General features: G+C 31.4%; 1 protein-coding gene across 3 annotated transcripts; it reads left to right on the plus strand.

Moving 5' to 3' along the window:
* Positions 1-225: 225 nt before the first annotated feature.
* LOC119605351 (putative glycerophosphocholine phosphodiesterase GPCPD1 homolog 2) lies at positions 226-16,800 on the plus strand. Of its 3 annotated transcripts, none has more exons than XM_037958393.1 (2): positions 226-528; positions 14,215-16,800. In XM_037958393.1, exons 1-2 carry the CDS (start codon positions 271-273, stop codon positions 16,138-16,140), a joined length of 2,184 nt encoding a protein of 727 aa, XP_037814321.1. In that variant the 5' UTR covers positions 226-270; the 3' UTR covers positions 16,141-16,800. The 3 variants fall into 3 exon arrangements, with proteins under 3 accessions (XP_037814321.1, XP_037814323.1, XP_037814322.1); XM_037958395.1 differs by lacking the exon at positions 226-528 and adding an exon at positions 5,926-6,631; XM_037958394.1 differs by lacking the exon at positions 226-528 and adding an exon at positions 10,446-10,818.
* The last annotated feature ends 73 nt before the right edge of the window (positions 16,801-16,873 follow it).

Below are 16,873 nucleotides of genomic sequence, written 5' to 3' on the forward strand. Positions count from 1 at the left end.
GTTAAGTTGTTTTTTTACAAAACGTGATTATTAAATATTTATTAAAACTATTAAAAATTCAAGTGATAAACTTGTTTAAGTGGAAAAAAATCTAATGTAAACAAAGTTATTAAGTAAAGATTAAATTTAAACAAAAATAAAAGCAAAACAATAACAACAATTTGTTTAAACATCAAAACCACGACACTGAAAAAAAAGCTTTTAAATACATAAATAAATGTGTGTGTATATGTCAAAAGTTGACTAGCACGTGCATACATTATATAGTCAATGATTTCTAGACAATATTGTGTCAAAACAACAACAACAAAAACCATGACAACATTAACTACAAATGCTGCTACTACTCCCAAAGCAACAGCTGTTTCAACAACAGTACATTCCCACGACAATTGGTTCTCCACTCCTCAACCTAACGATTCCGAATCGTCCCAAGATTGTCAACTCAACAACAGCTGTATCAACCGGAAGTTTTTTATCCAGGGAAATAGAGCTTCCAATAACAGAGAAACAGTTACACCAACCACAGTGAGTATACTTAATAAATAATAACTAAAAAAAGTAAATAATTGCAAAACATTTATTCGTACTTTTGTATTTCAATTTGCAATTAAGTAAATAGTCGTTATTCAATCTCCTTCCACCACCGTTTGATGATTATCTCTTCTAAATTAGCATAAAGTTTAAAAATAAACAAACATACATTATTTTTCATATTAAAAATAATAAATTGGACTTTGTACCGTTTGTTTTTTATATCCAACAACAAAAAAGATGCGGGGTATATTGACATGGTCATTCGGTTTGTTACACACGGAAATATTGTTCGTTGAGTCAGTAGATTTTTCTAGGTATTTATATTCTAACACGATTTAGCCATGTCCGTCGATCTGTCTGATTTTGCCATTACATTTGTTACATGTCGAAATATTGGACTTATACCCACAAAAACTAGATTATAGACTAGACTATAGACTAGACTATAGACTAGACTATAGACTAGACTATAGACTAGACTATAGACTAGACTATAGACTAGACTATAGACTAGACTATAGACTAGACTATAGACTAGACTATAGACTAGACTATAGACTAGACTATAGACTAGACTATAGACTAGACTATAGACTAGACTATAGACTAGACTATAGACTAGACTATAGACTAGACTATAGACTAGACTATAGACTAGACTATAGACTAGACTATAGACTAGACTATAGACTAGACTATAGACTAGACTATAGACTAGACTATAGACTAGACTATAGACTAGACTATAGACTAGACTATAGACTAGACTATAGACTAGACTATAGACTAGACTATAGACTAGACTATAGACTAGACTATAGACTAGACTATAGACTAGACTATAGACTAGACTATAGACTAGACTATAGACTAGACTATAGACTAGACTATAGACTAGACTATAGACTAGACTATAGACTAGACTATAGACGACTATAGACTAGACTATAGACTAGAATATAGACTAGACTATAGACTAGAATATAGACTAGACTATAGACTAGACTATAGACTAGACTATAGACTAGACTATAGACTAGACTATAGACTAGACTATAGACTAGACTATAGACTAGACTATAGACTAGACTATAGACTAGACTATAGACTAGACTATAGACTAGACTATAGACTAGACTATAGACTAGACTATAGACTAGACTATAGACTAGACTATAGACTAGACTAACGACTAGACTATAGACTAGACTATAGACTAGACTATAGACTAGATTATAGACTAGACTATAGGCTAGATAAGAATCGTCATAGCAGAACACAACACTTTTTCTTGTTTTAGCTAATACTCATTAAAAAAGCTCCCTCTCTCTTACTAATTTAGTAAATTTTATTAAAAAATGTCTAAATAAAATTAAAAACAAAATTCTATTTAGCAACACGTTTATTATTTCCCAAAAAAACCTCCATACTTTTAAAACTAAATAGTTGTAAATAGAACAACAAGAGAGGGAAAGGAGAGAGAATGAGCAACACATGTCGCAAAATGTTAAAAAACCTTGACCATTGTTATTGCCAATATAGTATATGGCAAGAAAAAGTTATCAACAAGAAAAGCTTTTTTGTCATTTACGTACACACCCCCAGAAAAATAGTTTTGTCATCATCATTTTTGTTTTGCGGTAAAAATGTAAACAATTAAATATTTTGCAATAATACAAATAATAACACGATAGTAAATTTATTATAATATTCTAGTTTTGTGGAAAATTACTATAAAAATTATAATTTTACAATAATAAATACAATTTTTGCACAATTTACGTGTTAAGAATTTAGAAAACTTAAATGAGCGACAAAAATATAATAGAGTATTTCGATCAGGCCACCTAAAAGTAATAATAACAAGGTCTCTCTGGTGTCTAAGGAATATATTAAAGCAAATGTTACTTTTTTTCAAACTGATGAGTCTATTTTTATAAAAACATTAACAAGCAGTCTTATTATAATGCTTGAAACAATTAAATTTAGCATCAAATATTTTCAAATTATCAATCTAAGTAAAATCTTCAGTTATATCCTAAAACATATAGTTCTTTTCTAAATAATAACAAAATTCTTTAGAGTAGAGGTTTCTAAATATTGATACTATCTAGGGATTTATAGGTCATCAAGGGCAAGTCTATGGAATCGGCAATTTAGATCGTATGCACAGAGTGTTAAAATAAAACTATTTTTCAATTCCGCTCAGTCATTCAATTCACAAATAAACAACAATAATAATTAAATTAACAATAAAACAATAATACGCCAGAGAGTCTTTAAATTTATTTACGTAAATAATAAAGCTTTTTTCGATTTTTTTTATTTATATTATAAAAACATGTTTACGTTTTGGTTTTTGGCTTCGTTTCTTTAACGATTCACATCGTGTCAACAGAAATGTATGCCATGCCATTTATTTATATACGAACACGTTCACGTGATGGTCAGGCGTATTGTTATTTTTGCTGTCGTCGTCTCCTTCAATATGGAAATCTGGTTTGAAAGTTTCAAAGTGTGAAGTGCTCTTTGTGTGTAGAGTATTATGCGCACAGTAGAGAGATGAAAACAAACACACCCTACAGTTGGGAGCAAGAAAATAGATGATTAAGTTTAAATTAACTTTATCAGATATTTTCTATGGCATCATTGTTATTTAATAATAAATAGAGGGATTTTTATTAATTTTTAAAATTTGGATATAATTGTTGTTTTTCAATTAAATGTTTAATTGTATGAAACAAATTTTATAAATTTTCGCTTTAATTTTACTTTTTTAAGCTAGAAAATTATTCTCCCTATTATTTTCACTTTCTCTGTAAATCTATTTTTGTAGTCTTGCTTCATTTTATATAGAGCAGGGATGGACAATTCAGATTATTTACTTTTTTTAGTAGTTCAGTCTATGGTCAAGTCTTTTAAATAGCCTATAAACTTGTCTATTTCAGTTAAGTTCTAGTTTAATTCTAGTATAGTTCTAGTTCAGTTCTAGCTTTTTTTAGTAGTTCAGTCTATGGTCAAGTCTTTTAAATAGTCTATAAACTTGGCTATTTCAGTTAAGTTCTAGTTCAGTTCTAGTTCAGTTCTAATTTAGTTCTAGTTCAGATCTAGTTCAGTTCTAGTTCTAGTTCAGTTCTAGTTCAGTTCTAATTTAGTTCTAGTTCAGATCTAGTTCAGTTCTAGTTCAGTTCTAGTTCAGTTCTAGTTCAGTTCTAGTTCAGTTCTAGTTCAGTTCTAGTTCAGTTCTAGTTCAGTTCTAGTTCAGTTCTAGTTCAGTTCTAGTTCAGTTCTAGTTCAGTTCTAGTTCAGTTCTAGTTCAGTTCTAGTTCAGTTCTAGTTCAGTTCTAGTTCAGTTCTAGTTCAGTTCTAGTTCAGTTCTAGTTCAGTTCTAGTTCAGTTCTAGTTCAGTTCTAGTTCAGTTCTAGTTCAGTTCTAGTTCAGTTCTAGTTCAGTTCTAGTTCAGTTCTAGTTCAGTTCTAGTTCAGTTCTAGTTCAGTTCTAGTTCAGTTCTAGTTCAGTTCTAGTTCAGTTCTAGTTCAGTTCTAGTTCAGTTCTAGTTCAGTTCTAGTTCAGTTCTAGTTCAGTTCTAGTTCAGTTCTAGTTCAGTTCTAGTTCAGTTCTAGTTCAGTTCTAGTTCAGTTCTAGTTCAGTTCTAGTTCAGTTCTAGTTCAGTTCTAGTTCAGTTCTAGTTCAGTTCTAGTTCAGTTCTAGTTCAGTTCTAGTTCAGTTCTAGTTCAGTTCTAGTTCAGTTCTAGTTCAGTTCTAGTTCAGTTCTAGTTCAGTTCTAGTTCTAGTTCAGTTCTAGTTCAGTTCTAGTTCAGTTCTAGTTCAGTTCTAGTTCAGTTCTAGTTCAGTTCTAGTTCAGTTCTAGTTCAGTTCTAGTTCAGTTCTAGTTCAGTTCTAGTTCAGTTCTAGTTCAGTTCTAGTTCAGTTCTAGTTCAGTTCTAGTTCAGTTCTAGTTCAGTTCTAGTTCAGTTTAGTTCAGTCTCAGTTCTAGTTCAGTTGTAGTTCAGTTCTAGTTCAGTTCTAGTTCAGTTCTAGTTCAGTTCTAGTTCAGTTCTAGTTCAGTTCTAGTTCAGTTCTAGTTCTATTCAGTTCAGTTCTAGTTCAGTTCTAGTTCAGTTCTAGTTCAGTTCTAGTTCAGTTCTAGTTCAGTTCTAGTTCAGTTCTAGTTCAGTTCTAGTTCAGTTCTAGTTCAGTTCTAGTTCAGTTCTAGTTCAGTTCTAGTTCAGTTTCTAGTTCTTCTAGTTCAGTTCTAGTTCAGTTCTTGTTCAGTTCTAGTTCAGTTCTAGTTCAGTTCTAGTTCAGTTCTAGTTCAGTTCTAGTTCAGTTCTAGTTCAGTTCTAGTTCAGTTCTAGTTCAGTTCTAGTTCAGTTCTAGTTCAGTTCTAGTTCAGTTCTAGTTCAGTTCTAGTTCAGTTCTAGTTCAGTTCTAGTTCAGTTCTAGTTCAGTTCTAGTTCAGTTCTAGCTCAGTTCTAGTTCACTTCTAGTTCAGTTCTAGCTCAGTTCTAGTTCAGTTAGTTTATTCACTAGTCTTTGTTAGCCTATATTCAAGTCTATGAACTAGTCTATGAAATAGTGCATTGACTATTGACATTGACCAGTCTACGGTTGGTTTATAAACTAGTCTATTGACTTGTCTATGGAATAGTCTATGATGTAGTTTTTTGACAGGTCCGTGGACTAGTCTTTTGAATAGACTATGGACTGCTCTATTGCCTTGTCTATATACTAGTCTATGGACTTAGTATTAGTTATGAATAGACTAGTCCATAAACTAAACGAAATTTCCATACCTGGTACATTGTGTTAAAAGTTTGTTTACATTTTTCAATGATTGTTGCCTGGTTACTTGTTGTTTTTATTACATTCATATCAAAATAACACACATTTAGACATTCCTCCATGTTTATTTACATTTTGCTCTCTGTACGAAAACAGTTACTAGGTGGTGGTTGGGTGTTTTTGTGTTCTCCCAGTGTATACGCTATATTTCATGTTTTTATCATGCTTTTGTTATTGTTATTCATATTGAAACGATAGCGTATCATTGTTGTTGTTTACTTTTAATACATATGTTTATTATGCGTAGTGTTGGTTGTTGTTGTCTTTAAGAAAACTATTTTGTTTTCAATAATTTTGCTCTTTTTTTAAATAGTTTTTGTGTGATAAAATAAAAAAAAAACAATTTTCATTATTAACTTTGCGTTAGTATAAATGCAAAAAAAAAAAAAAAATACTAACAAATCAACACAACAATAACAACAAAAATTATGACAATTTGAAAAGCTTTAAGAAAAAGCTATTATTTTTTTGTTGGCTCTTTTGTGTTTGATATTATATTTTTTATACTAAACGCTGGGTATAAAAACCAAACAGCGCTAATTTTTTAAATTAAATAACCCAAAGAAAATCGTAGTGGTGACATTTATAAAAAATAACTTAAATAAAAAAGGAATTTTAACAAAATTTAAACAAAAAACTCCTTAAGTTAAAACAACAAAACCAAAACAGTTAAAAAACATTTAAAAATTTATACAATAAAAGCTTTGTGTGTTAAACAGCTTTCAATAGCAACTGTACTTCTTCAAAAAAAGCAAGAAAACAAAGACCAGACGGGCCAATTTTTATTAAGGCTCTTAAATAAAAAAAATACCAACAAAAAAACCCCTAATAAATTAAATAAAAATGTTAAAAATTTATTAAACTCAAATAAAACCACGTAAACCCTAAAACAAAATGATTATTTCTTAACAACAAGGCAATAATATTAATAAAAATTATCACCTATATTTCAATTCTTTTTGAAATTATTTAAATTAAACAACAACAGCTTTAAATGAAAATTTAAATAATCAATTATTTCCGGTTTTTGTTAAACATTAAAAAGGAAACTATAGAATTAAATAAAAAAACAACAAACTTCCTGTTGTTTTTGCTGAGACAAATTATAAATTAAAGTTCAAATCTTCAACAAATCTACAACTACCTCACTTCAACTAAAAAAATCAAAAAAAAAAGCAACATGTCTGTTCCCGCTGTTTTAAATGTTTTGGAAGCTTCATCTCTGCTGCTGGATGATCATATGCAAAATGTAAATATTCCTTTTTTTAATTATTTATTTATTTTATCCTTTGTTCAGTAGTATTTTTGCAAAAGATTGAAGGTCATTAACGTCATTAGCCAGAGAGGGTTTTGTTTTGTTTTATTCTTAAGGTTTTGCATTGTTGTTATTCTCTTTTGAGTGTAATGTTATTTATAGACAATTGAATCAATATTATTATTTTACCCTATCATACCCATACTAATACAAATCATGTAAACAAATAAAAAAAAGCTTTGTTTTTTAAAGTTAAATACACAATTACAAAGGTGAATTAACGGTAATTTTAGTAAACAGAGTCTTGTGAGGAAGAAAAGGGGCTTGAAAAGGGTACTTTTACTAATAAGAAACTTAGAGAAAGGGTGTTATGAAGCACTTAATTGAGGAATACTAAAGAAGTACTAAAAAGTGGTAAAGTACCTAGTAAAAACAATGACAATAAATCAGTGTTATGTGAGTTGTTTATATAAGTTTAAATATACCTAAAAGTAATTTCTGATGGAGAATTAACTTAGGGGGAATTTTCTGGAAAAACAATAAATATTGTTCAATTTTAAAATTGCACAGAAACGGCAACAGATATTTTAAAATTCTGTTTAAATTGTTTAAATTTAACTCATTAAAAAAGCTTAAAATCAAACAATTTTGTCAGTAAGAGGTTAAAGTCCAAGTTTCTATTATCAGGGCTTTTAATAAAAATATATTAAATTTTTTTCAGCTCTAAATTAGGTTTAGATACGTTGTATCAGAGTTTTTTATATGAACTACAGGTTCTTGTTCAGTTCTAGTTTAGTTCTAGTTTAGTTCTAGTTCAGTTCTAGTTCAGTTCTAGTTCAGTTCCAGTTCAGTTCTAGTTCAGTTCTAGTTCAGTTCTAGTTCAGTTCTAGTTCAGTTCTAGTTCAGTTCTAGTTCAGTTCTAGTTCAGTTCTAGTTCAGTTCCAGTTCAGTTCTAGTTCAGTTCTAGTTCAGTTCTAGTTCAGTTCTAGTTCAGTTCTAGTTCAGTTCTAGTTCAGTTCTAGTTCAGTTCTAGTTCAGTTCTAGTTCAGTTCTAGTTCAGTTCTAGTTCAGTTCTAGTTCAGTTCTAGTTCAGTTCTAGTTCAGTTCTAGTTCAGTTCTAGTTCAGTTCTAGTTCAGTTCTAGTTCAGTTCTAGTTCAGTTCTAGTTCAGTTCTAGTTCAGTTCTAGTTCAGTTCTAGTTCAGTTCTAGTTCAGTTCTAGTTCAGTTCTAGTTCAGTTCTAGTTCAGTTCTAGTTCAGTTCTAGTTCAGTTCTAGTTCAGTTCTAGTTCAGTTCTAGTTCAGTTCTAGTTCAGTTCTAGTTCAGTTCTAGTTCAGTTCTAGTTCAGTTCTAGTTCAGTTCTAGTTCAGTTCTAGTTCAGTTCTAGTTCAGTTCTAGTTCAGTTCTAGTTCAGTTCTAGTTCAGTTCTAGTTCAGTTCTAGTTCAGTTCTAGTTCAGTTCTAGTTCAGTTCTAGTTCAGTTCTAGTTCAGTTCTAGTTCAGTTCTAGTTCAGTTCTAGTTCAGTTCTAGTTCAGTTCTAGTTCAGTTCTAGTTCAGTTCTAGTTCAGTTCTAGTTCAGTTCTAGTTCAGTTCAGTTAAGTTCTAGTTCAGTTCTAGTTCAGTTCTAGTTCAGTTCTAGTTCAGTTCTAGTTCAGTTCTAGTTCAGTTCTAGTTCAGTTCTATTTCAGTTCTAGTTCAGTTCTAGTTCAGTTCTAGTTCAGTTCTAGTTCAGTTCTAGTTCAGTTCTAGTTCAGTTCTAGTTCAGTTCTAGTTCAGTTCTAGTTCAGTTCTAGTTCAGTTCTAGTTCAGTTCTAGTTCAGTTCTAGTTCAGTTCTAGTTCAGTTCTAGTTCAGTTCTAGTTCAGTTCTAGTTCAGTTCCAGTTAAGTTCTAGTTCAGTTCTAGTTCAGTTCTAGTTCAGTTCTAGTTCAGTTCTAGTTCAGTTCTAGTTCAGTTCTAGTTCAGTTCTATTTCAGTTCTATTTCAGTTCTAGTTCAGTTCTAGTTCAGTTCTAGTTCAGTTCTAGTTCAGTTCTAGTTCAGTTCTAGTTCAGTTCAGTTCTAGTTCAGTTCTAGTTCAGTTCTAGTTCAGTCTAGTTCAGTTCTAGTTCAGTTCTAGTTCAGTTCTAGTTCAGTTCTAGTTCAGTCCTAGTTCAGTTCTAGTTCAGTTTTAGTTCAGTTCTAGTTCAGTTCTAGTTCAGTTCTAGTTCAGTTCTAGTTCAGTTCTAGTTCAGTTCTAGTTCAGTTCTAGTTCAGTTCCAGTTCAGTTCAAGTTCAGTTCTAGTTCAGTTCTAGTTCAATTCCGATTTTCAAAATATTTAAAGTTGTTAATTTGTGAATTAAAAGTACTTTTTGTGCTATTAAAGTACTTAAAAAGACACAATTTTTTAAATGCTTTATATGCATTTGTTCCTACTCAAATCTGAAATCTGTTTGTTTCCTCATTGCACTTGAAATCTTTTAGTTTAACGCATGCGTTTTTGAAAATTCCTAGAATTTACACGTATTTATTATAAACAAATCTGGTGAATAAATTGCTAATGTCATAAGACTTTATGTGAAAAATATTGAACCAGAAAAACTAAACGTGTTGCTAATAAAATTTGTAAAGAAATAAATAAAAAAGTGTTTTGTCCACAAACAGAATAACAATAAAATTTAGCAAAATAAAGTTATTAAAAATTAGTAAATAGTTATTACGTTTTACAATTACAACAGATATTTTATTACAAAATCTTAAATAAACCAACAAAATACATAATTTTCACAAACATAAAAAACAACCATTAAAATACCTGCTGTTAAAATTAGATTTATAAAAATTATTTAAAAAAAATGTTCTACATTTTGTAAATGTCCATAAAAACTATTTCTCTTAAGTCCAAGTTAAAGTTTTATGCCCCTCTAGTGGCTTTTCTAAAGTTACTATACGATAATTGGTCATCACCGGTGCCTGACCGGGATTGGGTGGTGTATTTATGGGCATTTCGTAGGGTTTAAGGCGATAGCGCGGCAATGGTTTCCAAGTACCCTTGTCGATTGGTGTCCGGGGAGATTTTGAAGCTTGAAGGTTTTTGCCGAAGTGTCCTAAAAATAAAAGATTAATGGAAATTTTAAAAATGTGTGTCGTAATCTGGAACAATATGGCAATTTATTTTGCAAAATTATTATTTAAATTAAAGATTTGTATAAATTATGAAAGAGTTTTTCTTTAACTACTTGCCATTTATATAATCCAAAAAATGTTTTTGATAGTCCATGTTTAATTATTTGATTTGTGGTTAAAATTCTAAAATGTCGTAAATATATTTTAATAACTAATATTCCATATGTAAATAACTCATTTTCTGCTCTATAACGGGCCCTAAAGCGAATTTATATGAATTCGCCCTGAGTGATCTACTCAAATAGATTTCTCTTGCGACATTTCATGGATAAATCATCTTCTTCTTTTGAAGATAATTCATTTACATTAAAATTACTTGTAAACAAACATACGGCATCCTTATCATTTGGCTGTCAGTGATCGACAGTGCAATGCAAAAGTATATTAATAGCTCTGTTTTTATCACTTATTTAAATGCTTGCAAAGTGACAACAAAAGTGTGCCGAACAAATAAAGAAACTTTTTGATAACGAACAGTTAAATAAATTATCTTTAATTTATCTTTTTAATAGACTACAACAAAAACACAACAAAGACCAAAATAAACACTTTGTCAAGACGGAAAATATTTGTTCCCTCTTCAACAGCTGATCTTTAGACCAAACAATAGCATTTTTCCTTTTTACTCAGGGGTTGTTCAACTAGAAAAGTTTAATTTTTATATTTTATTGATGGTGTTTTTCGAATTTTTCCTCAATAATTTTTAATTCTCATTTGGCTAAACGCCAAAAAGTTAACACAAGTGTTTGTTTATTGTTTACACTCTCTGCCGCCCCCTTTTTGAAAAAAATAAAAATTGTTTCAATTTTTTTTTTTTTGTTTTTCTGAACTAGTAACAAAATAATAAATATTTATAATGAAATTTAGTGCGATGTATAGCGTGTTACGTTAAAAATGTTTAAACTACATGTGTATCGTTTAAATTTCTTAAAATTATTTAATGATTTTGTAAATTTTAATAAAAATCGCCTGTCGGCTAGGCAAATTTTACGTACAGCACGTTCATATAGAGGACTTAAGGTAAATTTTGCGTTTTTAAATTAATTAAACAAAACAATAGACATTCATTTCAATACCTCTCTACTTGAAGATCTAGTTCAAGTTCAGATGTGGATTGGTTCTAGTTCAGTTGTAGATCGCCTATAGTTCAGTTAAAGATTAATTCAGTGATATATACTTTCTATTTTAGTGTATTTAGGTCTAGTTCAGTAGCCCACACTTCATACAGTTCAGTTCTAGTTCAGTTCTAGTTCGGTTCTAGTTCAGTTCTAGTTCAGTTCTAGTTCAGTTCTAGTTCAGTTCTAGTTCAGTTCTAGTTCAGTTCTAGTTCAGTTCTAGTTCAGTTCTAGTTCAGTTCTAGTTCAGTTCTAGTTCAGTTCTAGTTCAGTTCTAGTTCAGTTCTAGTTCAGTTCTAGTTCAGTTCTAGTTCAGTTCTAGTTCAGTTCTAGTTCAGTTCTAGTTCAGTTCTAGTTCAGTTCTAGTTCAGTTCTAGTTCAGTTCTAGTTCAGTTCTAGTTCAGTTCTAGTTCAGTTCTAGTTCAGTTCTAGTTCAGTTCTAGTTCAGTTCTAGTTCAGTTCTAGTTCAGTTCTAGTTCAGTTCTAGTTCAGTTCTAGTTCAGTTCTAGTTCAGTTCTAGTTCAGTTCTAGTTCAGTTCTAGTTCAGTTCTAGTTCAGTTCTAGTTCAGTTCTAGTTCAGTTCTAGTTCAGTTCTAGTTCAGTTCTAGTTCAGTTCTAGTTCAGTTCTAGTTCAGTTCTAGTTCAGTTCTAGTTCAGTTCTAGTTCAGTTCTAGTTCAGTTCTAGTTCAGTTCTAGTTCAGTTCTAGTTCAGTTCTAGTTCAGTTCTAGTTCAGTTCTAGTTCAGTTCTAGTTCAGTTCTAGTTCAGTTCTAGTTCAGTTCTAGTTCAGTTCTAGTTCAGTTCTAGTTCAGTTCTAGTTCAGTTCTAGTTCAGTTCTAGTTCAGTTCTAGTTCAGTTCTAGTTCAGTACTAGTTTAGTTCTAGTTCAGTTCTAGTTCAGTTCTAGTTCAGTTCTAGTTCAGTTCTAGTTCAGTTCTAGTTCAGTTCTAGTTCAGTTCTAGTTCAGTTCAGTTCTAGTTCAGTTCTAGTTCAGTTCTAGTTCAGTTCTAGTTCAGTTCTAGTTCAGTTCTAGTTTAGTTCTAGTTTAGTTCTAGTTCAGTTCTAGTTCAGTTCTAATTCAGTTCTAATTCAGTTCTAGTTCAGTTCTAGTTCAGTTCTAGTTCAGTTCTAGTTCAGTTCTAGTTCAGTTCTAGTTCAGTTCTAGTTCAGTTCTAGTTCAGTTCTAGTTCAGTTCTAGTTCAGTTCTAGTTCAGTTCTAGTTCAGTTCTAGTTCAGTTCTAGTTCAGTTCTAGTTCAGTTCTAGTTCAGTTCTAGTTCAGTTCTAGTTCAGTTCTAGCTCAGTTCTAGTTCAGTTCTAGTTCGTTCTAGTTCAGTTCTAGTTCGTTCTAGTTCAGTTCTAGTTCAGTTCTAGTTCAGTTCTAGTTCAGTTCTAGTTCAGTTCTAGTTCAGTTCTAGTATCAGTTCTAGTTCAGTTCTAGTTCAGTTCTAGTTCAGTTTCTAGTTCAGTTCTAGTTCAGTTCTAGTTCAGTTCTAGTTCAGTTCTAGTTCAGTTCTAGTTCAGTTCTAGTTCTTTCAGTTAGTTCAGTTCTAGTCAGTTCTAGTTCAGTTCTAGTTCAGTTCTAGTTCAGTTCTAGTTCATTCTAGTTCGTTCTAGTTCAGTTCTAGTATCAGTTCTAGTCCGTTCTAGTTCAGTTCTAGTTCAGTTCTAGTTCAGTTCTAGTCAGTTCTAGTTCAGTTCTAGTTCAGTTCTAGTTCAGTTCTAGTTCAGTTTCTAGTTCAGTTTAGTTCAGTTCTAGTTCAGTTCTAGTTCAGTTCTAGTTCAGTTCTAGTTCAGTTCTAGTTCAGTTCTATTTCAGTTCTAGTTCATTTCTATTTCATTTTCTAGTTCAGTTCTAGTTCAGTTCTAGTTCAGCTCTAGTTCAGCTCTAGTTCAGTTCTAGTTCAGTTCTAGTTCAGTTCTAGTGCAGTTCTAGTTCAGTTCTAGTTCAGTTCTAGTTCAGTTCTAGTTCAGTTCTAGTTCAGTTCTAGTTCAGTTCTAGTTCAGTTCTAGTTCAGTTCTAGTTCAGTTGTAGTTCAGTTGTAGTTCAGTTCTAGTTCAGTTCTAGTTCAGTTCTAGTTCAGTTCTAGTTCAGTTCTAGTTCAGTTCTAGTTCAGTTCTAGTTCAGTTCTAGTTCAGTTCTAGTTCAGTTCTAGTTCAGTTCTAGTTCAGTTCTAGTTCAGTTCTAGTTCAGTTCTAGTTTAGTTCTAGTTCAGTTCTAGTTCAGTTCTAGTTCAGTTCTAGTTCAGTTCTAGTTCAGTTCTATTTCAGTTCTAGTTCAGTTTTAGTTCAGTTCTAGTTCAGTTCTAGTTCAGTTCTAGTTCAGTTCTAGTTCAGTTCTAGTTCAGTTCTAGTTAGTTCAGTTTCTAGCTCAGTTCTAGCTCAGTTCTAGCTCAGTTCTTGCTCAGTTCTAGCTCAGTTCTAGTTCAGTTCTAGTTCAGTTTTAGTTCAGTTCGTTCTTTCAATTTAGAAGTAGGTCAATAAAAATTCAATTGAAGATCAATTGTAATTCTTTTCTTTGTCACTACCAATTCAGTTGTTGATCGGTTCTTGTTCAGTTCCAAATTCTTGCTTGGTAATAAAAAAAATTATCAATTTCCGTACATATAAGTATATTGTTTGTCCCAATTTCGTTCTTAACAATCAAAATAATTTGTATAACTGTCAATAATGCCAAACATTTGTCTATCACATGTCTGATCGCAAATAAATAATATATTGAACATGGTACAATCATAAATTTAGCAAATTGATAAAAATCTAAGGAAGCTACGAATAAATTTGAAAATAGAAGAATTTGCTTATCAGAAAAATAAGTTGCTAAATTGAATAGAAGGTTCATATCAGTACTTTTTTTGCCCACAACAATAATAAAACGTTGAACTGTCCAAACTGATTTCAATTAAATTGAGTAGTAGATTTAGTAATGAGCTAATCACATATGAATATAAAACAAAGCTTTTTTTAGATTACAACTTAATTGGCGTATAATTGATTCAGAAAGCCCATTTATTTACTGCTAAAATAGTATTTAATTAAAACTTTATCTCTGATACACTTATTTATTAAGCTTTAAAGAGCAGGCAGGGCGGAGAAAATTTTTCTTAAACTTAGACTGGAGTAGAATTGAATATAAATAGAATCGTTGAGTTAGACAGTCATTTTAAAACAAAACGCTTAAGCTAACGGACGCTTTCAGTGTTTTTAAGAATTAGAATAAAATTTTATTATTTGTTTAAGAATAAAACAAAAAAATGACACGTTTTAAATTGTTATTAATCGCGTATTTTGTATTCTTTCAACAGTGTTCTTCGTACGTGGAGGCTGCCGCTGTTATAGCACCCAAATTTTCAACCGTTCCTAATGTTCAGGAAGAGGAGGCCAAAATTGCTGTGGACACTTGTGTCCATATGGTTAGACCTTTTACTGTGATATTACCTGAACAGTTGGCTGAAAATGAACATGTAGCCTTGACAGGAGATTCTCAGGCTTTGGGTGAATGGCAATTGGATCGATGTGTTACATTGACTCAAAACAAAGGCAGTTTGGAGTGGTCGGCCAATGTAATGTTGCAAGCTTGTGCTAATAATATCAATTATCGTTATTTTATTTATGCTGAAGATCATTTGGGTCGCAAACAGATCAGACGTTGGGAGACCCATTTGAAACCACGACAACTGACTTCTTGCATAAACAATTGTCGTAATGTGGATATTTTTGGTCAAGTGGCGGCAGGAGAGGTGGAACTTAATCGTGGTTGGTTGAATAATGAAATGATCTTGCAGTTGAAATTTGAGCGCGAGAAAATGTTCCAAGTGCATGATATTAATAAATTTGATCCAGAAAATGTTTATATTAAGGTGGTAGTTTTAGGAGAGGATTTAACTACCTCCCTGGATGCTGAGAAGACGGGAATTAATGTAGAGTTTGCCAAAATGAGATACAATGAAAGTGTTTTAAAACCTCAACCTACAGAGGGAGTGCCACACAAACGCAATGAGGTGGTGATTTTCCATTTGACCGTTCCCTTGGAATTGGAGGCTTCATATGCTTTAGAATTTTACTCACAACAGCAGCAACTAATGGGCAAAGCTTACATTTTGGCGGATCAGTTGAAGGGTAGTCAAGGTGAACTTTTGCTGGAGATTAAGGATACAAAAGAAACTGTGATAGCACGCTTAACTTTACCCTATTTATTGGTTAAGCCTTTTAGTGATAAACAACTGTTAGATTTTCGCACCACTTATGCCCATTATTGGCCCAAAACCTGGCCCAATTTGGATGTGGGACACCGCGGCAATGGCAAAAGTTATATAGCCAATGCCCCTGCAGAAAGAGAGAACACCATTTCCTCCTTCTTGAAGGCCTATGAAGTATTTGCTGATATGGTGGAGCTGGATGTACACCTAACGGCCGATGGCATACCTGTGATATATCATGATTTTGGAGTGCGTACTGCGCCTCAAGGCAAAGAGGTTAAAGATGTGTCGCAATTGGAATATGTACTCTTGAAAGACATGACCTATGAGGCCATTAAGGAACTACGTGTCTTTGCCATTATCAATAATGAAATTAAAGAATATCCGGCCCATAATAAAGAACCGGTATTTGAGAAACGCATCTTTCCTACTTTAGAGGAGGTGCTAGAAGCATTACCCAAAACTTTGGGTATAGATGTGGAAATAAAATGGCCCCAACGCAAGATCAAAGGAGGCGTAGAGGCTGAACAAACCATAGATAAAAATTTCTTTATTGATACCGTTTTAAAAGTGATATTACAAAAAGGTTGTGGACGTCCTTTAATATTCTCTAGTTTTGATGCTGATATCTGCACCATGCTGAGATTCAAACAGAATTTATTACCCGTCATGTATTTGACTCAAGGAGAAACACAAAAATGGGAGGCTTTTCTTGATCTAAGAACCCGAACATTCGAACAGGCCATTAACAATGCTCAGGCATTTGAATTGGCCGGTACAGCTCCTCATGCTGAAGATTTTAAGGGAGAACAAGGAGCCGCCCTAATGAAAAAAGCCAAAGATTTGGGTCAAATATCTCTAGTATGGGGAGATGACTGTAATTCCCAACAAGCTGTTAAATATTTCCAAGATATTGGTGCTACTGCTACCTGTTACGATAGATCCGATTTGTATGTTCCTCCCAGCAAATCAAAGTCATTTTTCAATTCCACGGAAATAATGGAGGAATTTAAAGATCAATGTCGTGCTTAAATGTTAAAAGAAAACAGAAAAAGCAAATATATTTTTTATATACCTGTTAAATACGAATTTTATTAGAAATTATACAAAAATTTAAACTCGTTCGCTGGCGAACATTTTTAAACAAACAAAAACTATTTAAAATTTTTATTGTTAAATACTCCTGGTATTAAACAATTTTTAGTATTATTATTAGAAAACAACAACAAAAACACCAATACTATGTATTCATTATTCCATTTAATTAATATTAAACTAAAACAAAATTAAAGACAATAAACTTATATGTTTAACATATTTGTTTAATTAGTAAAATTTTAATTAAAAGCAATTTATTAATGCAAACTACAAAAAAAGTAATTTTACGTTTGAATAAACATTTAACAAGTTTTAAATTTATTCTTTAAATAATTACAAAATTAAACTTTAAACATTGTTAACTTATTAACTAAACTATACCACTTATTAATTACTATTAAAGAAAAAATATATATTAAAAAAAGAAACAAAATAAAAAAAAACAAAATATATTTTTTGATTCTTAAATATTAAATATAAAATTTTGTGTAATAATTATTGTTACCTATAAGTTGGCCACTCTCTGTATTAGCTTAATCATCTTTATTGATGACGACATATTATCATTAACCATTAAAATTGCTTTCATTTCTATTCTTTTCTTTTCTTCTTTTAACCACTTTTCTTTTCATAATCATATGCGCTAAACAAAAACAAATTTGCTAAA

This window comes from Lucilia sericata, unplaced genomic scaffold, assembly GCF_015586225.1.
Source record: "Lucilia sericata isolate MDLA Ls3-8-SP2 unplaced genomic scaffold, ASM1558622v1 Contig000478F_arrow, whole genome shotgun sequence".
Taxonomy (NCBI): domain Eukaryota; kingdom Metazoa; phylum Arthropoda; class Insecta; order Diptera; family Calliphoridae; genus Lucilia; species Lucilia sericata.

Bases quoted from the DNA above. Each gene is read 5' to 3' on its own strand.
- LOC119605351 (XM_037958393.1), top strand. From the start codon at position 271: ATGATTTCTAGACAATATTGTGTCAAAACAACAACAACAAAAACCATG. The intron at 529-14,214 runs GTGAGTATACTT...TTCTTTCAACAG, and splicing joins AAACAGTTACACCAACCACA to TGTTCTTCGTACGTGGAGGC.